The sequence below is a fragment of the Emys orbicularis genome, chromosome 3 (genome assembly GCF_028017835.1).
Source record: "Emys orbicularis isolate rEmyOrb1 chromosome 3, rEmyOrb1.hap1, whole genome shotgun sequence".
Lineage (NCBI taxonomy): Eukaryota > Metazoa > Chordata > Testudines > Emydidae > Emys > Emys orbicularis.
In genome coordinates this window covers 87,727,103-87,753,028 of record NC_088685.1, presented here as the reverse complement: position 1 = coordinate 87,753,028, position 25,926 = coordinate 87,727,103, and the positions used below count along the sequence as shown (strand labels likewise).

General features: G+C 42.4%; 1 protein-coding gene across 1 annotated transcript; it reads right to left on the bottom strand.

Moving 5' to 3' along the window:
• Positions 1–2,167: 2,167 nt before the first annotated feature.
• RPF2 (ribosome production factor 2 homolog) lies at positions 2,168–25,869 on the bottom strand. The gene is made up of 10 exons (XM_065400998.1): positions 25,772–25,869; positions 23,595–23,727; positions 19,384–19,421; positions 18,492–18,531; positions 14,617–14,698; positions 14,445–14,521; positions 13,145–13,244; positions 8,198–8,300; positions 7,521–7,665; positions 2,168–2,809 (listed from the first exon to the last, which is right to left on the bottom strand). The coding sequence occupies exons 1-10, from the start codon at positions 25,792–25,794 to the stop codon at positions 2,627–2,629; spliced, it is 924 nt and encodes a 307-aa protein (XP_065257070.1). The 5' UTR covers positions 25,795–25,869; the 3' UTR covers positions 2,168–2,626.
• Between the last annotated feature and the right edge of the window lie 57 nt (positions 25,870–25,926).

The following is a 25,926-nucleotide window of genomic DNA, read 5'->3' as shown; positions in this document are numbered from 1 at the left end:
TCCACAGCCCAGTTGTGCCACAACTATTTTTCTGCATATCCAGTAGATTAAAAACCAGGTCTAGCATTAAGGGGTAGCAAGCAGGGTGATTGCCTAGGGTCCCATGCCACAGGGGTCCTTGTGAAGCTAAGTTGCTTAGGCTTTGGCTTCAGCCCTGGGTGGCACTTCTCAGGCTTTGGCTTTCTGTCCTGGGCCCCAGTGAGTCTTAACTGAGGCCCTGCTCTCTGATTTGGTTTGGCGGTCCCTCAAGGGACCCCAGACCCCTGGTTGAGAACCACTGGTCTAAGACACCATTACTCTTTGTCCAATAGCACAAGAAAGATCCTTTAGAAATCATTTATCTTGCATGCGATCACCCCTTCTAGCTCAACATTAGTTTAGGAGTCTATCTGCATTCAGGTAGGCTGGGTTCACCCCAGGTTCATCAGGCTCCTGCAGCCACTCCCCCAGCTTGAGCTGGTGAAAATGGCCTAAGACCCCAATTAGGTCAGCTCCTGCCTTTTTATAACTTTCCAGTACCTGTCTCCCTGATCAGTTTCCTCAGGTGGTCACAGACACTCCCCTCCAAGTGACTGCATTGCTAGGCAACCTTTTGCCTAACCAGTTCCCCTAGGTAGGAGTCATCCTTTTGTCTCAAGATGTTTCTTTTTTTAAACAGAGTTCCATCAAGATTTAATAACCCTCGATAACCCTTAACCCTTCCACTGGGCCACCCCTTGGAACTTCAGTCCAACATGGAGGTAAAAGGCCCAGAGAAGGCAAAGGGCTGCACATTCCAAATTGAATTTGCATCTTGATAAAAATACAGAGATCATAATTTCACACCAAATTCATAAGTTGTACAGATAGATCCCCCAAATCATCCCAGGGGTCACAGTGGATAATCAACTGGAACATGAGCTGCCAGGGTGACATGGTGGCCAAAAGGCCTAATGCAATCCATAAACAGGAATATTCAGGAGTAGGAGGAAGGTTATATCACCTCTGTAATTGGCATTGATTCTAATGCTACTGGAATATTGTGTCCAGTTCTGGTGTCCACAACTCAAAAAAAGATGTTGATAAATTGAATAAGGTTCAGAGACGAGCCATGAGAATGATTAAAGGATTGGAAAACTTGCCCTATAGCAACAGATTCCAAGAACTTGATTGGTTTAGCTTAACCAAAAGATTATGGAGTGATTTGATCAGTCTATAAGTGCCTGCATATGACAATCAAAACTGTGTGATAATGGGCTCTTCAATCCAGCAGACAAAGGTATGTATAGCAAGAGCCAAATGGCTGGGACTAGAAGCTAGACAAAGTCAGGCTAGAAATGAGGTGTAATTTTTTAACCATGGGAATAATTTATGACGGGCATAGTGGGTTCTCCGTCACTGGGAACTTCTAAATCAAGACAGAATATTCTTCTATAAGTTGTTTTAGTTCACACAGGAATTAATTCAGGAAAGTCCTATGGCCTGATATACAGTGGATCAGACTAGATGACGACAGTGGTCCCTTCCAGCCTTATAATCTATGAATGGCTTTCTAAACAAAGAGATAAATTGGGAGGATGAAAAAATAGCTAATTTACCAATTTCCTACATGTTCCAAAATGTAATAAAACAAACTACTTCCTACGAAACAATGAATAAAGCTTACTGTACTTTAAAATCGTCTTCCCTTTTAGATCCCAAAGTTTTTCATCTCATTCAGTTCTGAATAGATTTCACTAGCGTGACCCCAGTGCAAGACAACTTTTTAAACTTTGCTTTCTTAGAGTATGAAAAGAAACTTGTCCAAATCAGGAAAGAAAAGATAAATCGAGGTTTTGCTTCTTTAGCAGTGTCTCTATGGAAACTCAAATATAGTGAAGAGCATGGTATAAATACCTAGATTAAAAAACACAGTAGACTGAATAAGTTAGTCTTGTCCCTTGCACTCCATATGGAAATCAAGCATAAGGTTCTGTGCTTAAGAGACTCAAAGGTCTCGTATACCTATGGTGAGTATCAGATGCTCAGATACCTTAGTGATGAATGTAGTATAAGCAGCTTGACAGATCATTCCTAATTCTACGGAGTGTAAGTAATGCTAAAAGCAATAGTTACAAAGAGGACATAGTTCATTAGCACATACTAATATTGATATAGTTTCTCTTTTTTGAAATGCATAGTTAATAAAATAGTCCAAAGTTTATTAAGTTAGCGGTGAGTATTCACAAAGTTATGCAACAGTCCAAATACCTTTAACATTAGCTGAAAACAAATCAAGGCCAGCATTTACACGCTAACAGCTTAGTTCCTAGAAAGTTTATATGACAAGACTAGTCTAACAAGAGTCCCCAGGATAAAAACCCTAGAAGGCCATTTGGTAAACTATTAGATAATTGGCTTTCTTCAATGATTAGTTCTACTGATTTCTCCAAATAAGCATATCAAGCTTCAGACAACTGAGGAAATAATGTCACTGTACAGCCCAACACCACTGAAGTTCACTTTTGTAGGACTATGCATTAAAAATAATTACAGGATTACAGCATTTTAAAAAAAAAGGCAGCTGACTGGTCCACATCTGCCACATTTATTTTGTGATAAATGCAACAAAAGCTGAAGTTATCAAGAGTCCAAAACTTTTATCCTATCAGACTGATTTTAATTTCTTAGGACTAATCCCTTCATCTTCTTCAGTCATCTTTGCTGCAGGTCTCTTCTTTAACCCTTTCATCTTCCTTGTCTGTAATTTACTGAGATCCTGTTTCTGCATGTGGATCCGACCATATGACGTACCAAAGACATCGTGAGAGATATTCTTCTTCTTCTTCGGCTGCAAGATAAGAACAATGTTAACATTTCCAGGCACAGAATACCATTCAGTCACTCAGTGACTGTAGGCAAGCACATCTGCCATCACAAGTCACCATATTCACCAGTAATTAAACTTCCATTACAATTTAAGATAACTACACCTAAAAATGGTATTGTACAGATAAAATCCAGAGCATACAGATTTATTTTCCTGTCCTTATATGCCACCAGACCAGTTCCTTATCCTGCCCTACCCGTGCGTCCCTCTATAGATCATGCAATGACATCATTTAGCTTAGCAAAAAGACCTGAACATTGCAAAGATAGTGTGCAATAACAGAAGGTTACTTATTGTCAAGGGAGGTTCTTTGAGAGGTGTGGTCCCTATCTGGATTCCAAGCGTGGGGTACGCATGTGCGCCATGCGCTGGAGACAGAACTGTTGATAATAGTGTCCATTGACCTGCGTGCATCGACCATGTGGTGCATCCAAGGCTTTAAGAGGCTGCGCAGATTGATGCTGCTCTAGTTCCTTCTCACCAGGTGGTAGGAGAGCCCAGAGCAGAGGGGATGGAGGGCGGGACTGGAATCCAGATAGGGACCACACATCTCTAAGAACCTCCAGTTACAGTAAATAACCTTCTCCTCTTCTTCGAGTGCTGGTCCCTACGTGGATTCCAAACCTGGGAATAGAGAGAGCACTACTCAGGAAGGAGGTGGGCTCAAGGGCTCTCAAGAGGACCAACTGTGTAGGACAGCGTGACCGATAGCAGCATCCATCGTGATGGAGGTACTGAGGCCCCAGCTTCTGCGCACAGAGAGGGGGACCATGCACCACCTTGTTTATGTATATGACCACTGTCATGTTGTCTGAGAGTACTTGGACGTGGAGGGAGTCTAGGAAGGCTTGGCAGGCCAGACGGACTGCTTGGAGCTCAAGGATGTTGATGTGCATTCATGCTCCTCATGTGGACCAGAGGCCCTGAACAGTGCGGTTGTCGAGGTGGGCACCCCAGCCCGCTAAAGACATGTCTGTGGTGAGGGTGGTGGTTGGTGTGGGGGGCATGAATGGCATGCCCACTAGGACTGTGGAGGGGTTGCACCACCATGAGAGGGAGATCAAGACATTGAAGGGGAGGATTAGTAGCTTGGTGAGAGAGTCTACCTGTGGATTGTAGACTGTGCGGAGCCAATGTTGGAGGCCGCGCATACGGAGAAGGGCATGTGGTGTAACAGGAGTGCAAACCACCATGTGTCTGAGAAGGGAAAGGCATTGGCAGGCACGTGTGCGTGGACATCTGAGCATGGTAATGAGGGTAACAAGGGCAGTTAAGCAGTCCCTGGGAAGAAAGGCTCTGGCTGTCATGGAGTCCAAATGTGCTCCTATAAAGGTAAGTGGAAGCGTAGGGACGAGGTTGATGCATACTCCTAGTCTCTGAAGGAGGGTGCGTAGGGTGCAAATGGTGGGCAGGAGTGAGAGGGTGCTACCAGAAGCCAGTTGTCTAGGTAAGAAAATAGGGAGTGCCCCAGTCGGTGCATATAGGCTGCTACAACCTCAAAGACCTTGGTAAATAGGCGGGGGGCAGTGGAGATCCCAAAGGGGAGGACACAGAACTGATCATGGGCGTTGCCACAATAAAATAAAGAAATTTGCGATAAGCAGGGTGAATGTCTACATAAAAGTATGCATCTTTCATATCGAGAGCCACAAACCAAACTCCATGGGGGAGGGAAGGGATTGTAAGGGGGAGAGTGACCATCCAGAAGTGAAAGGTGCGGATTAATATGTTTAAGGTGCGGAGGTCCAGAATGGGGCATATTCCCCCCGCCGCCTTTTCAGAATAAGGAAATAGGGGGAATAGAAGCCATGGTGGTGGTCTGGCACAGGCTCTATGGCACCCTTGTGGACAAGGGCAGTGGTTTTGTTGGGGAGAAGATGGAGTTGGGAAGGGTTTGGGGGAGGGGGGGGGCGCCTCCTGGGTGGGTAGCATGCGGGGAAGGAAAGGAATTTGATCAGGTATCCTTGACAGATGATGTCTAGCACCCAGCAGTCAGAGGTGATGGAACTCCAAGTGTGGATAGAGTGCCAGACAACCCCCGAATATGATGGGAGGTGTGTCCAGAAGGGTTATGGGAGGTTTGCAGGTCTTGATATAAAAGAGTCAAAACGATTGTTTGGGTCAGTGAGAAGTGGAAGCGGCAGAGGGAGAGTGCCAGGACCGTTGAGAGCAAGGTTGATGCTGAAGCGGTTCAAAGGGTCGCTGGGGGTACGGGTGATAAGTGGTGCGAGGACGAGGACGGAAAGGTGGACGCTACTTTCGGTGGGTGGGGGCTGTGGCATAGATGCCCAGGGAGCGAAGGGTGGCCTGGGAGTCCTTAAGGGAGTGAAGGGACTTGTCCGTCTTGTCGCTAAACAGTTTATTGTTGTCAAAGTGGATGTCTTTCACCATCATTTGGACCTCCTTCGGAAGACCACTGGACTATAGCCACGAGTCATGACAGAGAATGATTCCGGACATTAAGGAGCTGTTTGCAGCATCTACTGCAGCCTAGAGCATGACTTTGGCCACCAGCTTCCCCTCATCTACCATGTGTTGGAAGTCCTGTTGTCGGTCAGGAAGAAGAGTCCTGGAAGTCTGCCAGTTGGGAATAGGACAGAAAATTGTATTTGGCCAGAATGGCCTGATAACTGGCAATACAGAATTGTAGCACTGCTAATGAATAAACTTTTCTACTCAGCGAGTCTAGTTTTTTGGCATTGCGATCTGTTGTTGGCATTGTTGAATTAAAGTGCTGCTGGTGGGCACGTGAGGTGGCAGCATTGATCACCAGGAAATTTGGTGGTGGGTGGGTAAACAGGAAATCTGTGTCCTTAGAGGGGACGGAATAGCGGTTTTCCACTCGCTTTGGTATGGGGCACAAGAGGCTGGCGTATGCCACACCATCTGGGCTGGTTGTAAAGAATCCCGGAGATTGAAGCATGTCCAGGAATTAGTCATGGGGGTCCTGAACATCCTCTAGTGGAAGGCTGAGGGCCGCGGCCATGCGACGGAACAGCGACTGATATTGTGTGTGGTCATCCGGTGGGGAGAAGGAAGCTGGGATCAGGGCATCATCCGGCGATGATGAAGCGTCCATAGGAATGGGCAATTCCAGCGGTGTGATCGGGGCCGCTGGTGCCAATGGACCCAGAGGGTCCAGGGGTTTCTCCTGGACAGTGGCCGTATGCGTGGGAAAGATGCGGTGTGGGTGGTGTGCATTGTGATGATGGTAAGAGTCCCATGAGGCCCAAAATGGCCAAGGAGTTGCCATGCATGGGCGGGGCCCACAGGTACCGGGAATCAAGGGTCAGTGGTGTGACCGTAGTCCGGAGGATAGGTGTGGTGCCGAGGGTCCGGACTATAAGAGCAAGAAGGTGAGAGAGCTGTGTCCAGTTCTGAAGACCAGTCGGACTCAGACTGGTCTGGGAAAGGGGGAGTCGATGGTGCAGGTGGTCGACCAGGAGAAGGGGCTCGGCCGTCGTCGTCGGAGCGGGACGGAGGCCACAGTAGGGAGCCTGGGACCTGATGGTGGTCTGGAACGTGGTGGGGTACCAGCGAAGGGTAATGTAAGCTCTGCCATTGGTGTAAGAGAAGAGAAGTGCATGAGACTGGGAGTACTGAGCTTGACGGACCTAGGGGGGGGTCGACGGTGCCGGAAGTGACAGAGGGTCCTGGTGTTGGAATCGACGGTGCCGGTGGAGAGTGGCGGCGTTTAGAGCAATGTCCTGTGTGCATTTTCTTGGAAGGCAGTGCTGAAGTTGAAGTTGGACCTTCACGTGTTGTGCACAACTTCTCCCCCAACCAATCCCAGTTTGGGGAGGAAACACTGCGTTTTGAGATGGTCCCCATCGGGGAGCGACCCTTGTGCCCGTACTACTTGTGCACGCGGTGAGGTTTTGTCAGTGTTGGCGGTGCTGTACGAGAGGGTCCAGGTGAGGCGGTCACCGTCCGTGACTGGCATCGCTCCGGTGGTTCCGCCGGAGCCGGGTCTTGCTGCCCACATGGGCACATGGCTTCTGACATTAGAAAATTTTGGAACAGAAGCTTGTGTGCCACCTGGATCCACCATGAAAAGGAGCTCCAGACAGAGCAGCGAGAGACTATGTAGGCTTTGCCCAGAGAGTTCAGGCAGCGGGTGTGCTCGTCGCTTACTGAAAAGAGTGAGGGCACGAGGCACAGTTTATAATCCTGGCTTGACAGGGCATAATCCCCGGGTTAGGGAGACAAGCCCCTGAAGGGTAAAGATCCAACGAGTAACGTAACTAGCTATGGACGAAAAACGGTCAACTACCTAATTAAGTAAATAAAGAAACTATATACAGTGAAAAAAAGGTTGAACGCAGTACTCTTCGGTGGCTAAGAGCACGGAGGGACTGGGTTCCAACTCTGGCCATGCGATGGTAAAAGGGAACTGGAGTGGTGTCAACCCACGCAGCCTCTTAATGCCTCGGACGCACCACGTGATCGACGCACGACACGCGCGGGTCAACGGACACTACTATCCACAGTTCCAGCTAAGGCACATGGCGTGCATGCGCACCCTACGCTTGGAATCCACATAGGGACCAGCACTCGAAGAACACCTTCATCCCTTGGTCTTTTGCATGGTTTACTTGAAAACTGGTTCTGTATTAAAGACTATGTATGATGAAGAGCAAAGATTTTTGTATAAAATACAAGGATTATGTACCTTGAGGGCTTTAGGTTGTTTAAGAGATAATTTATAGAGGTCTTCTGAAGCCAAATGTGTTCTCCTCATCACCAGATCTAATGAAGGTCCCATCTCTTCCAGTTCAATCCTCGGTATTTTACATCCCGACTTCTTCAACAACACTCTGCAGAAGAGAGAGAGTGGGGAAAAAACGTTGTCCACCTTTGCTGCATTTCGTACTTGTGTTTCTACTTATTTTCTGGACCACAGGACAGAACGTGGCCTTTAGAAAACATGTGCCACTGTTGAATTTTATTTTTGGTTCAGAAAACTTATAACCAAGATGCCAATGTCTGATCTTGAATGTGTGTGCAACTCCCACTGATTTCAATACAGTTATGTCTCTGTAACCCACACACCTCCTGGGTGTGGTATTCTGTCTCCTCTAGTGGCACCGAGACCACTTAGAGATTAATGAGTCTGCACTACAGCCTTAGGTAGGGGCCATGTGGCTTTTAGCTCATGCAGTAGAGGCTCATGCATTAAGCTTCAGAGGTCACAGGTTCGATCCCGCTCACCAACGACCAGGGTCTGTTGGTGTTACATGTGCACAGAACCATGGGCTGAATCTGGCCCTGGAAGAGCACAAAATGGCTACAGATAGAAATGAAATCTAAGCTCCTGTTAGACGGGGGGCGGGGGGGAACAACACTTACTTGTAGCTTCGCATATAAATTTTGCCATCCATAGCTGTGAAATGCAGAACATACTCTAACCCTGCCAGGCGAATAGTGGGCACAGTAGGACCTCGAAAGAAATCTGAAAGAATATTTCAGGATGTAAAGAAACCTGGCACTTTTACTTTTTTAAAATAAAGAAGTTTTTCAAAAAGGAGGTTTAAGATAAGCAGGACTTTTGATTCCAGTCTATTTGATAATAGATCTGTGTTATAGTGAATGAATCTCAGATTAACTAGAAACAGATTTGGCCTTTCTAGAGGCAACCCCAGTAATGCTAAACAGGGTCCCTTTCTGACTCACATGCAGGATTATTCACTACTTCAAGCCCCAATCCAAGACTGCACTTGCTTAATTTTGCATGTGAGTACGCTCAATGGGACTACTCATGTATGTACATGCTTAACTTTACATACATGAGTAGTCCCACTGAGCCTACTCACATGTGCAAAGTTAAGCAAGTGCAGAAGTCTTGGTAAGAGAACATAACAGTCATCTGCTTTCCAGAAATAATTTGGTAGCTATACAAGCTCCAGATTTTATTTTAAACATCAACCCCACCCCACTCCACCCCAAAAAAGACTGACCAAACAAACATTATCATTGCTTCAATAGCAATAGTAACTTCAGTTTTGTGAAATAATACAAAAAGCAATAGTTATTTCAGTTTATCCACTCTTCTAAACTTTCAGCTATGAACTCAGAAAAAGAAAATGCATCTCACATATGTTTAGCTAAGTATACATTAGTACGGAAATAACATTTAGCTAGGTTAAGAGTTTGTTGGACAAAGTGATGGATTAAAAGTCTCTGGTACCAAAGCTAGCAGTTAAGAGGAGGTATAAATAAGTGATCAAGATCAATACAAGATAAACATATACTAAGTAAGAAGGAGATAGTGTTTAGTGTTATCGTGATTGCTTTTACTCCCCATTGTTTATACCACCATCTTGGAAACTTGAGACCATCATTGCTTTATAAAGCAGTTTTGTCTAAGGTCAAACAGAACACCTTTGCTCTTTTTTAAAGGAGCTAATGCTTGCTATTGCACTGCAATGAATATTTTTACTATTGTAGATATACACATTTAGCAGACAAACGCAACATGGTCAGTTACATTAGAAAGAAGCTTACAGTTTGCTCCCTGTAAAACTAAGCACAAATTCAGATACCAGTTAACTATCAGTTAGTTGTCTAACATAATTCTCATATCAGGGCCATTAAAATAGTGTATGAGCAAAGAGCACACAACCATGCAAATCTGTCAACCCTTTGCAGAGGGTGGAGGAAGGATGTGACCTAGGGAACAAGGTACGTTAATAAAAAACAAAAGACTAATACCCAGAAGCAGAACTGCTGAATGGGGGGAGGGAGACGGCTTGCTTCCCTTTAAGTTTCATTTTCAGATTCTTCAGCCAGTGTTTTCCTCAGTGACCTTTTTCTGGGAAAATCAGTGATGAAGCTATGTTGAAAACAAAGTCTGGTGGACACTACCTGGAATTTAGCCAGAAAAATACTCTGGGTCACTTAATATTTTCTCCCTCCTCCTTTGTTGGGTTACTGGATTCGTATCTAGAGAAAAAGTCATCGGTACAATATTTTCTTCTATTTTAGAGTCTATTTTCCCAGGCTGTAGCTAAGACTCTCTCTCTTCTGGCATGTGAAATTGTATCTACATTGCTTTTATTGGCAGATTATCCTTTAGTATGTTCTTGTAGTATAGCTTTCCACTCACAGGATGATCTTTGTATCCAAATACAGGTGGTCAGGAATTTAAGTTTCTATGACATCCACCATCTGTAGACAGTGTATTTCCTCTCTGGAACTTTAGGGATTTGAAAATGTTGGTTTATTCATAGTTTTTGAGACAGTCCACTGTGGCTGGATTAGAGACCGTGTTTTCCTTATCTTTTTAATTCCTGCCACCAGTTTACCCCTTGTTTTTCTCCATGTGTTTAACGTGTTTCAAGGACATCTGGTTTAGTAACCACAGCAAAAGAGCTTTTGAGAACTTCCATTTTGTCTTCAAGGACTTGATATGTGTGTTCCAAAGTAATTTATAATTTGGCCATTTATTAGGAAGATGCAACAGTTCTTGTCTGAACAGCACAAATACTGCTGGACTTTGCAGCAGCATGATGGGTGCAACAGGACGTGGAACAGTTGTTTTATGCTGCTCTTTGTCCCCTTCGTACCACCTCTACCTTCTCTTTTTCAAGAGAATCTAAATGACCCCTCCATATCAATGTATTGGACTCCAAATAATTTGTGCAAACAGGGAGATAGGATGAAGGAGAAACTTAAGTGCTATCTCAAAACAAACCGGTCTCCTCCTATTCAGTCCAAGCCTGCATTTTAAGAAGAGTGACCCAACATCTGCCAATTTTTAATACACAAGTGGGTCCAATAAAGGAATGAGTGAGTGGTGAAGTGTTTCACAAATATGTGCACAGGAGGCTATTAGAACCAGGGGTGCAGCAACTACATCTCACAGGGACCAACAGACTCCTAACACTGGCACCAGAAACCAATGGCACTACTACAATTTTAAGACAATGTTTGTATGGAAATGGGAGAGGGAAGAAAGTGACAAATCTTTGTCTGGTTGGTCTATGTACAGGGGTAAAGAGAAGCTGCTATTTACATATCCAAACCATTATGAGATGTCCTCAGTTTTTTAAAAATGGATTTAAAAGCTTAGTTTAATTTGGTTACTATATAATATGCGAGTTCATCCCTCTACCCCCACTGATTTCTATAATGTGGGATTGCTGGCATAGGACTTCCCAAAACTGTACAAAATGTCCTTATGGACCACATGTCTATGAAAACCTGGTTGTTTACCACTAACATCAATAACATCACACAGTCTAGTAACAAGGGGTCATTAGATAACAGCCTCCCGGCTCTTGGCAGTAGTGCTGTAGTAACAAGGCCTTATGAAACGGTCACTGCTATTCTAAAGTTTCTTGGCAACAAAATGGTGGTTTAAATACATTATCTTTCTCAGGACCGGAAAGAGTTGCTCCCTATCATATAACAGCAATTTCATAGCAGGTCAAATTGTAAACCTAAACTATTTGATGGTATCAACATCTCATTAAATCCTTAATCCGAGGAACCCCACTATTAATTTGAGGAACCCACCTATTGTTTTGTCTTTAGACATTTCACTGAAGTCAACAGAACATCAGGACATTTGGTGTGTACTTGGCATATGTTCTGCAGCAAAAAAATGGATGTGTATTTGACTGACGTATATTTAGGTGTAAACAAAAGCTTAAGGCAAACAAATGGGATGGGATATGTTACTCAGATGAGCAAAAGAATAAATTCAAAGGGCTAGACTAGCGTCTAGCAAATATCTGTTAATGATTGGCAACACCATCCATTTCAGCAGTAAACCTGTATTTCATATAAATCTCAATTGTGTGCACGCATTTCGATCCATCACCCCAACGATGTGAAAATATGCTTAAAGGGATGCACATTAGAACAACAATGTGTGGCGTTACTGGTGTGTAATGATTCTCTTCCAGAAATTTGGGCAAAGTGGCACAGACACAATCTTTTATGGTTTGCATCCTATATAATCTGGACAGTGATGTAATCATTTAATCATTCACAGGTCCCCAGCTCCGAGAACTGACTGAAAAAAAGCTTTGCCATAAAATTCATCCTATTTGGTGCTATAGCTCTGAAAAATACATAGATGAGCTCTTAAGAATAGCAGCAATGAATTTATTAATGTAGTAGTCACAGAAAGTCGTCTTTTTTAGCATCTCCAATTGTAGTTTAGAAAGATCGTGCAGCTATGAAGCCAAAGGCAGTGGCAATTTTTAAACTAACATAGGCAAAAATGGTTCTTTGGGATTTAACTATAAGTAAGGCTTAGAAGTTTGAGTCTCATCTGAATCTCCATGCCTCCATCCACCTTTTCATTCCCTGCTCATGCCCCACCAACATTCCCACACACACCACTTCATAGTCCACATCTTCTCCCCAAAATCCCATTCCAGGTTAAGCACCACCCATTTCTTTTAATGAAGTCTTGCTGCAGGGAGAGACGTGCAGGAGAAGGGGAGCAGATATCCAGTCATTCTACCTTCTAGTTTCACTCCTAAAACTTACTTCCCAAGAGTACTCAGATTGTGAATAATGCCACGATACCATCTTACTTTTAAGCTCCAAATAGAACAAGTTAAATTATTTTAGACAAAAATAATTGGTCTAGAAAGTACACCCATTTTTGTAGTTGCTCTTAGCACTCCTAATTAAAATCCATAACCTTATTTATCATCTGCATGTTCTCTGCTTATTCCAATGCCTCCCACCCTCGATGTGCAAAAAAGTTTGTACATTTCTGTTTAATGGAAATCTGTGCCTAGCTTGAAGTTAACATACACATTTAATTGTATACGTTTCTGCCTTATCAACCACTTCTCATTTTCATTGCACACGTTGAACCCCAAAATTCAACCTAGTGAGGTCCTGATCAGAACTGGTTGCAAATTCTCTGATGGAATAGTTTACTATTAGAAAATGCAGTGTTTTGACAAAGTTGTTTCAATATTTCCAAAAAATGTTTTGCGAGGAATTTTCGTTTCACAGGAGATTGACTTTTTGTTCATATTCAGGACTAAATTAACTCTTGAAATGTCAATTTCCCCACTTCAACCACCTCTAGTCTTCATGGTTTTCCCAAGCTGATCTACTTTCTTCCGTCCTTGGAAACAGACTTGGTAATTACAGCTTTAACTTCACTTTTATGGTACGCTGTAAATCCTAATACCACTTCCTTAATGTTATCTTGCATTCTTGAACATGGACAAACATTAACAGGCAAACCAACATTTCTCAACATTTAGCATTGCCACAGATTTATGAAGTCCAACTGCTCACAAGGTCTTATTTCAAAATACTCACCAATGAGAAGACTTTTCAATCTTCTGTAATCTTCATTTAAATCAAATGTGTCACCAGCAAATATCAACATGGGCTTTGTTCCTTCCGGACACTTGCTGTTCTATTGGACAAATATCAAACTAAGTTATAGAGCATCTTATTTATGCAAGTGACCAGGCACATGCCATTCTGAGCTGTTCTGGTCTCTGATAAACACAAAAAGGAAGGCATTTTTAAAAAAGAAATCTATACATGTTACTTGTACTTGGAAGTGTTTGGGTTTTGAGTGTTTTTAAAACAGTAAGTGAGTGTTGTTCTCATTTAGGTTGAATAAGGAAAAGCTTCCTCATAATAAAATGTGTTAGACTGTGGAAAAGACCCTACAATGGAAGTTCATTTGTTTGGGACTATTTAGAACTAGACTGCATGAAATACAAGCAAGCATACTGTATTTCTTGCATTGGGAAGGAGATGGAAAAGACTTACTAGATCATTCAGTCCATTTCCAACTTCTGATGCACCTTTATACAGCCAATTGATCACAACTCCCTACTGTGCAATTGTTGTGAAAATTATCAAGCTTAAGGGGAGGAATCACTTTTCAAAGTTAAATTTCTTGCTACCTAAAAGATCTTTTTCATCCGTACTACTTGTTCTGAATCTCCAAACTATGTAGTTGCTAATCTGTGTAGGTTCTTAATTATAATAGTGTAAAAAGGCATATAAAATAGCTAACCTATTTTTTGGCAAAACCAAAACTTAAAATGATCACACCAAGGTGGGTTTGCTGTTAGGTTTGGGGATTTTAAGTCTGTAGAATTCAAAATGTTGGCCCTCATACTGAGCCAGATACAGTTCCTGAAAACCAGGGTTTGTGTATAATTGATGGCCTGAGAAGGTCTCGGAAGTATCTCACACTGATAACAGAAATATCCTGAGCTACAGTGAGATGAATTCTGCCTTTGGAAACCTATACATGGTTTCCCCCAATAACTTTGAAGGCCTCCCATGGGCAGAATCCAACCTAGTAGCTTTGTAAATTGAATTATTTTTGTTTGCAGCTAAAAAAATTGTAGACTTGGTTTGGTCCCAACTAAAACTCTGCAAAGGAATTCACTGGTAAACATATAGCAAATGTTAACAACATTTTTACAAAGCACAAAAATAAGATTCTGACGTGAATGCATATGTTAATCCTGGAAGTCTAAAAGAGGCAATAGTGAAATGGTTTTGTTTTCTTTACTGAAAGTACACTAGATTCACTACAAGTGCTCACCAATAGATGTCACTACAGCTCCTGCATTGTTTAAGAGTATCTTACCTTAATATCTTTTAGTGACACAAATTTCTCAATGCCTAGCTCAATCATATCCAGGACATGATAATCAAACATACGACCTACAAAAGAAAAAACAAAATTTTGGGTTAAACATTTATTCTCAAGAGCCATTTCTTCGACCCAATTTTTTTTTAAAAAAAAGAAAACATTTTACCTATTATTAGATTGTTAGGCCGCTTCTTATTATGTGAACCAAACAGAAACAAAGAACAATCCGACTTCTTAGAAAAAAACTCCTATAAGATTAAAAAAGACCACAAACTTCAGTTTGCAAACATGTTAAAGATTTGGTGATGGTTAATGTCACCGTTAAATCAACTGAACAGCTACAAATTTCAAATTGTAACCCATTCCCTCTTGGGAGGTTAATCCATTGTTTTATATGCATGCCAGATAGTTTAGGTCAAATGCCAGGAAAAACTAGTGATACTCAGACCTCAGTGGTTCAGGAGCCAAATTAACAATCAACATTACCCAAAAGAACCACAGAAGTGTGAATTCATGGTTTCATTTACTATAGCACTACTCATATTTAAACAGCATGACGGGAAATATTTATTGCATATTATTCTCACAGCAAATAAGTTGATAACTTAGAGCAAGCCAATACCTTAATTGGTTAATAACATAATAAAAGCATCCTGATTGGTTAATAACTTAGACTGGTTAATAATTAAATCAGTGTTTTAATATCATGTGCTACAAAGAGCCGCAGGAGACACATTAAAGAGCCACTTGCAGCTTGCAAGCCACAGTCTGAGTATCACTGAGCTAAATATTCCATTTCCTAATTTTGTCCCATTACTCCTTGTTCTTTACATTTTTGCACTGACCACCCTGAACTCCTCGTCTGCCCTCTTTGATGCAACATCCTGTTAAATACTTGTAAACAGTTATATTTCCTCATTTAGGATATGTCTACACTGAAATCCAAAGTGTTATTGCAGCATAGACATACCTGCACTCCCACGGCTAAAAATAGCAGCGTAGACAGGCTAGCAATGGAAGTGCATACCAAGGATCCCTGGCATGCTTGTGTAGTCCATGATGCTGCATTTACACTGCTATTTTTAGCCATACTAGCGTGGGGATATATATTTGAAATGTCATCATTTTTGGAGCCTAATTTTTGGAGCCTAATTTACGAATGCTTTGGGAGGCAGGGTAGCAATACTGCAATTTTTAGTCTAAATGTTCCCAACAGCACTTCTGGAAAATGCTGTGCACTTTTCACAGGATAAGGGACGTTTGTCTGAAAGGAAATTTCAAGAGCATGGAGCACAGGACGGGGCTAACCCCCCTGCTCCCATTTAACTGACTGTACCATCTTGCAGTTCACTGACACTCATCTTCCTCTGGATTCCCACTACTAATTCCCCAAAGGAAAGTAATATAGTATTGCAATTAACTCAAATGTTGGATATTCATCAAAATACTCTGCCTTGCTTAAAACCAAGAAGAGATGGAGGAAAATCCATGAACTAGAAATTTGGACACCAAAGAGAAATCCTCTAAAGCAGAAGTTCCCAAACTTTTCTTATTGCATAATCCCTTCCAGATCTACCAGCTGCCTGCATACCCCTACTTTTCTTGTCACTGATACTGTTGTGTTCTTCTTAACATTACCCGTCTTTAGCCATTTGTCCATATTTCACTGTTATATACAGATATAGTTTTAGTGTGACGTATCTGTGTTCTCATTAGTACATTGAAGTAAATTAACTACCATATTTTATATAACAAATTCCCACCGAGGTTGAAAGCTTCATATGAGTAGCCTATTATGAAAATGCAATAAATAAAATAATAACTAAAATCCACCATTACACAATTTCTCTGTGTACCCCCAGCGTACACATATCACAGTTTGGGAACCCCTGCTCTAAAGGACACATTCCAAAGTAAGCTCGGTTGACTTGCTAGCAATTTGGCAGAGGAAAAGATACATGGCCTGGCACGCTGTCTTAATTATGTGCAGATATTGAGTCCCTGCCAACAGAACACACTCATTTGATATCATATGGATGAACTGAACCTTTCACTTTGAGGTGGACATTAAGAAAGGTCCTTCAGTGTTAGTAGATATGGATGCACAATTCTCCATTAAGAGAAAACAATGGCAAAAACAAAGTACAAAACAGGTAAGTCTTAGTGAGGATGACGCAAAATAACACTTCATCATTATACGGGTCTTTTAATCTTCAAAACACTTTACAGACATTACATGAAGCCTACGATTTGTCAATCTATTCCCTGATGCCTTGTACAAGTTAGTGGACCATAATATTTAAATGGTCAGCATATTTTTCCCCACAGGAATTGAGCCTGTTTGTTGTGGTTAACTCCTCATATTAGCAATACTAACAAATGGCATAAACGACGAAATGGTGATAACATTACTGTTCCGTTTACATGGGGTAATGATGCAATTTGTCATTGTAATGGGGTCTACAGGCCTCACACTGAACCAGGGCAAGGAATAGTGTAATACTGGGCTAGGGAGACTCCGCCCCTCAACAGGTGCAAGGCATGTTCCCAGTGGAAGAACAATTAAGGAGACTAGTAGCTGAGGAGAAGGAGAGACGTGAGCTGTACGTGGCACCAGGAAGCAAGGCTGATGCTGAGAGCTGCGCCAGGAATGGCAACAGCTTTGTGAAGGCTGCTCTAGCAACAGGGACTTGAATTCTTCCCTCATTACGCTGTGGGCATTTCTAGGAACTCATAACTGGTAATTTTCTCACAATTACCACAAAAATCTGTTTTATTGGACAACTGGCAGTGTAATATCAATGCAAAGAGGATTAGCAGTAAATGAACTGTTTATCCAAAAGTTTATATGGTCTTAGAATGTAGTCAATGAAAAATATGAAGAAATGTAAATTCTCCATATACTTTTCAACGTTTAAAAAAAAAAAAAAAATCAAAGAAGGCCCTAATATTTGTTTTGTACCTGACGGAGCAAAGGTGTGATTAATTCCAAGTCAATATCTACAAGAATCCATCTCAAATGAGGTCTGTTCTTAAACAATGATTGTATATTATCACTTCCCATCTCTTATGAACAACCAATCACCTGTGACCAGCAGTCTTTGCTCTAAACAAGTATGTTGTTCCATGACTCTCTAAAACAGACAAACCCCAGGATTTAAGATAATGCTTTGATTACACTGTAAATGTGGGAGGTGTAATCCAGGGATTAGCCTCTCTATTTTTGTCTTCCTGTTCAGATACCAACTTGACCTTAAAGCACTGAACTGAGACCAAATCTAGTCCGATGTATATAACAGCCATCACACCCCGAAAAAGTTTGTTTTAATTTTTATTTTTTGTTTTCATTTTTTAAATGGAAAATTCTTGTCTGTGAACTTTGGAATAAAACTTGTAATTCATGATCTTTGATTTGCACAGCTGAAATCAGGCAGAGCACCTCAGCTTAATACGTGCTTCTCTTCCTCTACTCAAATGTAATTAAGAAAAGCAATTTTTACAGGACACCCTAAATTTTTCTTTTAGTCTTTTTCCCCTATAGATTTTTTATTTGTGAAGAAACTAAGATGAATATTCACAAACAATACTTTAATGACCATGAGGTTGATGTGAATTTATAAGAGCTGTGTAAAAATATTATCCTTCCCTTCATGACAAGCTCCTTTACTTCTAACAATGTTCTATAATCCTAAATCTGTTTTGTCATAATTTCATAGTAACATGCATGCACTTTCAAGAGCACCCCAAAACTTTTATTTCCACAATAATAGTATGAGGGTTCTGCCTTCAGACAAATGAGTGTTACTAGAAAATAACCTGGCAACATAAAACCAACAGCAGTATCTATCAGGATCTAGAATTACACAGATATTCAATTTACTCCAAATTGCACAATAATTCCCTATAATTTAGCTTCTGGGGTATAACTCCAGTGAACCTGGGAGAACTACTTTCCATGGCAGCCCTGCATGACTGACAGTATCCTGTACATAGTCTCTCTTGTTCCATAGCAAGCTAAATAAAATGTGGTTTTTAACTTACCAATGATGTTTGATCCTCAAAAGGTCTGGTAATATTTTTTCTAAAGAAAAAAAAAAAAAGAGAAGGATTTGGGATTTTTTGTATGACTTCACACTAGGTGCCATGGTGGCACTTGGGTTATTGTGCTCTTCTGAGAAGATTACTTCATCTTTAGAAGCTGAGTTCCAAAGCAATATTAATTCTGTTAGTCCTTCCTTAGTGTTCCCTATGTCAAAGTCCTTCTGTCATTAGATGCACTCTTCTCCACATTTCCTCGCTATTATGATGCACGAATTCCAAACAACCATAGAGACAGTACTCCAGAAGTGCAATAAAATGCCCTCCACAAAATGAAGGTTTGCCTTCCAGGTATCACATGATACATCTTACAGTTGTCTTTGCCTTTTCATCCATGTCACGTTTAATATTCCTATATTTTCATGAGGTAGTACATCCAAGCACCAGGATTACAACTTTCTGCCTAATAGCTCCCTATTTTGTATAAACATATTAAATTATAAACTGTATTCCCCATTAACACTACTTGCAACTTTACCTTTTATAGATTTAATGTTACTCTTTCAACTTATCTGTGCCAAGCTGAACTGCTGCCATATCTCATTAGCTATTCATGCAGATTTGGATCATCTGTGAAGTTGATCAGTAACTTGTCCCTTTTGCGAAGTTTTTACTTCATGTATTTTGATAAATGGGACTGAACTCAGACATTTAAACACCTATGGGCTTTTCCCCAAGTCGTTGTTGTCATTTAGAATCACCCTCAGTTTATTATGTAGCCAGATTTTTTCTTTAAATCCACTTTATTGGCCTACACGGCACCTTTCTAGTTTCTCTCTGAAAATATTAAGCCCAACTTTTTCAAACAATTTTAAAATTGCAAAATGTAACTTACTTTTTGTACAGTACAGCAAAGGGCTTTTTCAGAGCATACTGTAAAACAAAGAATTTGAAGTGAAGGAGAAAGTTCTTTTAACACACTGAAATACTAAGCATTGTTCTTTCTAAAATTCTACATGAAAACAGCATCAAAAGGATAAATGAATTACTTGAGAATTAAACACAGTGGCCATCAGGTGCAATCTATCCCAGAAAGAAATCAACTCTGTAGACATGCTCACAAAAGGGGCAAGAAAGTAGAGATCTAAGACTGGATTACTAATTTTAAAGAGGAGAGGTTTACAGAGCCCAAAAAACACATTTGAAACACCAGAACAAGGCAGCAGAACACCTCCACTTCCCACTCACAATAATCTCAACATTTGTACTGGAGATATTAAATTTCAAAGAAAACTACACCATTTTTTATTTTATTAAAATATTTATACAAATTGAGGGGAAATGTTGCTTTGCAGTTAGAGCACTGGAAGAGGAGTTCAAGGTTATATTCCTAATTATGGACCTGACACACCGATTGAACAGTGCCTAGCACAATGGGGACCTGGTCCATGACTGGGGGTACATCAACACTGCAACGTAAGCCCAGGGTTTGAACTCAGGCACAAACCTAACCCCCTTTTCATCTTCACATAAATCATGCTAACCCAGGACCTGGACCCAGGGTCCCAGGACCCATGGGGGTGAAGGGTCCAAGACTGAGTCATGCCAGGATCCAGGGTTCAAGCCCTATTGCTTTGCAGTGTAGACACAGCCCCACTGCACTAGTGCTCTGGGAGTTCACCAAAGATATTCCACAATACCACAGACTGACTTTCTTTGTCCTCTTGTTGGAATTATGAATAATATTTAGAATTATTAATATGGGAAATCACCAGACACCAATTTAACCATAAATTGCTTTATTAAATCCAAAGTATCTTTATGCAGTATCCAATACAGTAACAAAGTACTCATAAGCATTTGATCAAGATACTTACAACCAAGGGTGCTTAGACCCATTCTGGTTGGCTCCAACATGGTCAGCCAAGTATTAGTAATGAACCCTTTAAAAGTTTATTTTTTATACCTTTAATGAACAAGTGATGTCATTGCAAATTACTGACTTCAGCTAAAAACATTTCACTCTTATTTCCAGTCTTAATCCAGATAAGATTTACAACCACCTCTCTTTGCAAGGCCTTCCCTCCCCTCCCTCTTGCTGTCGAACAGTCTTCCCATTGCACCTGGGTTCACATAGGCTTTAATGTTGGCGTGTGGGTTGGGGAAGGGCCGTGTTGGCTCATTTTAAAACAGATTATCTTGGTTTTATTTAAAACCATCTGCAGTCATCCCTAGAAGTCAGAGGACTTCTTTTGAGAAACTTCCCCTTATCTCGTTAGTTATTCTTTGAACCAGACATCCTCCCTACTTTATTCCTTCTGGCCTTATCACTTATTTTTGAGGCCTTCCTTCTACTTGCTAGTCAGGGCCTCTCTTTAAAATACATGTATATTTCCTTAACCAAATTTAAGCTAACTTTAATTCTTTAATTTTATACTTATCCTACACTTCTGAACAGTCAAGTTTTCCCACACTGCGCCACAAAAAAAGGGTAGAGCAGCCACATTTTGGGAGGGCATTAGTAAGTCTGGGATATGGGTGGTTATACTTAGGCCCACATAATGTAGTGTAGATGGTAGAGCCCCAGGCTGGGAGCCAGGGTTCAACAATTCCTAACCTGTGGTTACAAATGAGTATAGATGCTCAAGCCCTGGGTTAACAAACTCAGGAATTGCTAACTCAAATTCTGCTAACATTGAGCTCACATTGCAGTGCAGACATAGGGATTCCTAGGTGTAACTGCAACACAAATTATACCTACGCAACACTGAGCAAAGCATATCACCTCTCCATACGTCAGTTTTCCATCTGTTAAATGGGGATTAAACCTAAGTGTAACACCTCTAAGTGAAAACAATAGTTTCTTTAAACAACTTTGAGATCTTGAATGAAATGCATTACAGAAAGGCAGAGCATTACTAAACTCCCATATTAATAATACACATTAGGCAAAGTTAAAGACAAAATATTTTAAACCCAATTAGTCCTAAGGTCAAAGTTTAGCATTTCCCTACAACAGCAGATGTCAAACACATTCCTATCACAGCATTATTATTTTTTGCGCTATTTTAGGTGTCTGATGGCATTAACTGTTGCAGGTAAAATATCTGAACACCAAGTCAGGTTTTGGCAAATCAATCAATTTATTTGAAAAGATTTTATTTTGAAGTGTATTTGTATTTGATCCTTGTTAATCATTTAGGACTTTTTACAGACATTTCTAATAAGTTGTTTTTTTGTTAGCTCTTAAAGAAGCCTGGACCTAAAGACAGTCAGATCATTACAGAATGTCTCAGTGAATAATGGGATGCATAAATAGAGGACTCTTGAAGAGCAGAGAGGTTATTTTATATTCTATATTTGGGACTGGTGCGACTGCTGCTTGAATACTGCGTCCAGTTCTGGTGCCCACAATTCAAGAAGAGGGTTCAGAGAAGAGCCACAAGAATGATTAAAGGATTAGAAAACATGCCTTACAGTGATTGAGCTCCTTGAGTCTATTTAGTTTAACAAAGAGGAGGATAAGGTGATTGGTTGTTCAATCTAGTAGAGAGATATAACACAATCCAATGACTGGAAGTTGAAACTAAACAAATTAAGAAAAGAAATAAGACAAATTTTTGACAGTAAGGGTAATTAACCATTGGAATAATTTACCAGGGATAGTGGTGGATTTTCCACCACTGACAATTTTTAAATCGAGATTGGATAATTTTCTAAAAGATCTGCTCTAGGAATTGTTTTGGGGAAGTTCTATGGCCTGTGCTATGCAGATGATCACAATGCTTCCTTTTGGCCTTGGAATCTATAAATCTATGACTTAGTCCTTATGATTTGGCATCTTTCACGTTAGCGATAAATCCCGTTTCCCCTCAGAGATACTGCAGTTCTGGTCCGACATGCAATAGGCTATGTCTACACTACAAACCACTGATGGCGGTGTGTAGGATATGTTCAGTGAAATGCAAGCTGCATCCATACTCCAGTACATAGCTACATCTGTAAGTGAAAGGCTCCGGCAGAGAGTACGCAGCAAGGAAAAGCTTCAGCAACTCCCCACTGCAGGAGAATCTCTCTGTGGCTAGGCATGGCTCCAGCAACAGGAAAGCAGCAGGATACTACAGTGAGTGCTCCAGTGAGTAGGGTGCATACCTGGGTAAACCCACAGGGTTCAAGGCATGTCTTTATTCTACTTGCCTAAGGAGTGCCTCACCATCTGCACTGCTATTTATACCCATGCTAGGTGGGCATGTAGTATATGTACTCTACACACTGTTGAAAGGAGTGTGAAGTGTAGACATACTTACAGACTTGCAGTGTTGACAAATCTCTCAATTTCCTTGAGAGAAACAGGATTCTGACCTCTGCTGGAGCCAGTCTCACAATGATTTGAGAAACTCCTGCTGTCATACAAATTTCAGCCCTGCTTGAGGGGGTGGGGAGGAAGGGCACAACCCCTCTGATGGTCTGCTTTCCCTGCAAGTGGCAGGGAAATAGGGAAGGCAGCCAATCAGGAGGAGAGCTCTCTGCCTGCCAACCTCCAACCTCTCAGGAGCTGAGAGGAGTTTTTGGATAGGGGAGAGGGAACAGCTCTCACAGAAGAGGAGGAGGAAATAGGAAGAGCTCAGCAGCTCAGGGAAGCTGTGCTCCCTGTTCCCTTTCCCCTCCTGAGAAAAGTGGGTTGCCTCCTCCCCATCTCTGTGACACCAGCCTGGGAAGTGGGAGGGAGGTAAATAACCCTTGGGAGAGGGGAGTACACAGAAGGTGCATAATTAATAGGTGGGGGGACAAACTTCATTAGAATTCTGGGGTTTGGGGAGAAGCTGAAAGCTCTGTACTATGAGGCAGCATTTTAAACATAAGTCTTTGTAATTTCATCTCAGTCCTCTGGCAGTGGGCAACGTCACCTGACTCTCTAAATTTGGTAGAGTTGGCAATATTGACTGTCACACACACTGGGTGGGGGCAGGAGGAATACAAAACAACCAAGACTGGTAATATTGGATTCGGAGACACAATTTATTTTAAAAATGTGTGAAATTACTCCCGATACACAGCCCATGTTAAAATTTATTTCAGTACACATATTTCCAACAATATACTTACAATATCTTTAAGTGTTTCAGTCACTGTTAAGTTTGCATTTCCACCTTTTATGAGGATAGCATTTTTTGTATTTTCAGTGAGCTTGGGTTCTCTCTTCTCAAGAAACCTTTTGGCCCTCTTTGTTTTAGGCTTTCTACAATGATAAATTAATTACAAAATTAACTTGCACAAAACATATTAGACTATGCTTGAAACAATCACTGCTGGTTGATGTTCAATCAATAAAACAAAAATATGAACAAGTATGATACAAAATAACCACAAAGGAGTTAATGAAAATGCTTTACTTGATTTGTAAACATCCCCCCCCCCCCAAAAAAAAACCCCTACTGAAACTGAAGGTAAAGTCTTGACCTTAAGTTTTAATTTCCTGAATTCTGCTGACTTGAAATTTAAGGTGTGGCAATATTTCCACATCCTTGCTGAAGTCCTGATGGTTTCCCTTCACACCAAAACCCTGCATCATGGCCCCACACACTATGGCTCATGAGGACTACAGAAGATCCCCTTAAGAGCCCATCAATGGCAGCCTAAAGGCGAATTAAAAAGCCCAAGTTACGCTTGGCACTTCTCTGCTACTTCATGATGTATCATCATGTACAAATACAGAGTTAGAAGAAAAATTGCCAATGAACAATTGCTACCATGACCAACCTGAATTCGGGTCCTTAGAACATAATTAACCACGGGTGGGCAAACTTTTTGGCCTGAGGGCCACATCTGGGTGGGGAAATTTTATGCAGGGCCATGAATGTAGGGCTTGGGCAAGAGGCTGGGCTTCAGAGGGAGTGCGGGGTATGGGAGGGGATGTGGTGTGCAGGAAGGGGCTCAGGGCAAGGGGTTGGGGTGCAGGAGAGGTGCGGGGTGCAGCAGGGGACTCAAGCAAGGGGTTGGGGTGCAGGAGGGGTGCAGGCTCCAGCCTGGCACTGCTTACCTCGAACGGCTCCAGGGTGGCAGCGGTGCACAGCGGGGCTAAGGCAGGCTCCCTGCCTGCCTTGGCCCTGCACTGCTCCCGGGTCCTGACCAATGGGAGGTGTGGGGGTGATGCCTGCAGGCGAGGGCAGCGCACTGATCCCTCTGGCCCCCTCCCCCAGGGATGTGGTGCCGGCCACTTCCAGGAGCAGCGTGTGGCCAGGGCAGGCAGGAAGCCCGCCTTAGCCCTGCAACGCCACGGGGCTGGCAATCCTGTGGGCTGGATTGAAAGTCCTGACTGGTCGGATCCGGCTCGCGGGCCGTAGTTTGCCCTCCCCTGCAATTAACCATACTGTCCTCTATTAAGATGGATGTTCCATTTCAGTTTCACCAGTGACCACTGCACCACCTTTATGGATTATCTGTGAACAAAATTTTGCCTGCACCTAGACAAGAACGATCTACTAAGCCTGAAGAGTTTGTTCCTGAAATGCTAAACAGGACCAGAAAGTAGGCGCCTACCTCTAGATCAGTGATACTCAGATCTCTGGTTCAGGAGCCGAATTAGTGAACAACATTACCCAAAAGAGCCACAGCAGTGTATATTCATTGTTTCATTTACTATTTTTATTATATATATTATTCTCACAGCAAAATGACTGACCAAGTATTCTACAATTGGTTAATGTCATAGTAATAACATCCTGATTCGTTAATAACTTAGATTGGTTAATAATTAAATCACGAAGTGTTTCAATATCACCCTGGTTGCAGTGGGGTGGGTTAGGGAGGTTATTTTGGAGGACGAACTGAAGCAAGAGAATCCCCCCTACAGCAAATCCCACAGCCACAGGGCCCTGCCCTAATACAGCACCCTACAGAGCACTCCTCCCTCCTTCGCGTTTACACCTCTGGAGGCCCCGCGAAGGAGCCTCTCGTCCCCTCGCGGCTGGCTGGCCGCGGGCAGAGCCGGGGAGATACGTGTTAATACTCCGTAAAGGAGCAGAATCGGTGCCTCCCCTGGGGCAGCTGGCCCGGGGGAACGCTGTTCTTCTCCCCCCTGCGCTAGCTCGGGAGCCCAGCTCCTGGCCAGGGGCCCGCCTGGGGGCACAGCCCACTCCACGGACAGCAACCCCCCCACACTGAGCTGCGCGGCGCCGCGCGGGAGCCGGGGCCTCCGCCTAGAGCCGAAGGCGGGGGGCGTGGGAGCAGCCGGCGCTATCGGGCCCTCCCAGCCCCTGCGCCGCCCCGGAGCCGCCACTTACACCACCCGGTCCAGCGCCTCCATCTCGCCGGCAAGAGAGACTGACGCACCCCCCCCAACCACGTGCGTGCAGGACCCACAACGGACCAGTTCAGGGACGTCCCTTCACTGCGTCATGACATCACATCCGCCGTCAGAAATCCCAGCTTCGACGCA

Bases quoted from the DNA above. Each gene is read 5' to 3' on its own strand.
- RPF2 (XM_065400998.1), bottom strand. From the start codon at position 25,794: ATGGAGGCGCTGGACCGGGTGGT. The intron at 14,699-18,491 runs GTAAGTTAAAAA...TTAATCTTATAG, and splicing joins TTGAGGATCAAACATCATTG to GAGTTTTTTTCTAAGAAGTC. The intron at 14,522-14,616 runs GTAAAATGTTTT...TTTCTTTTGTAG, and splicing joins GCCTAACAATCTAATAATAG to GTCGTATGTTTGATTATCAT.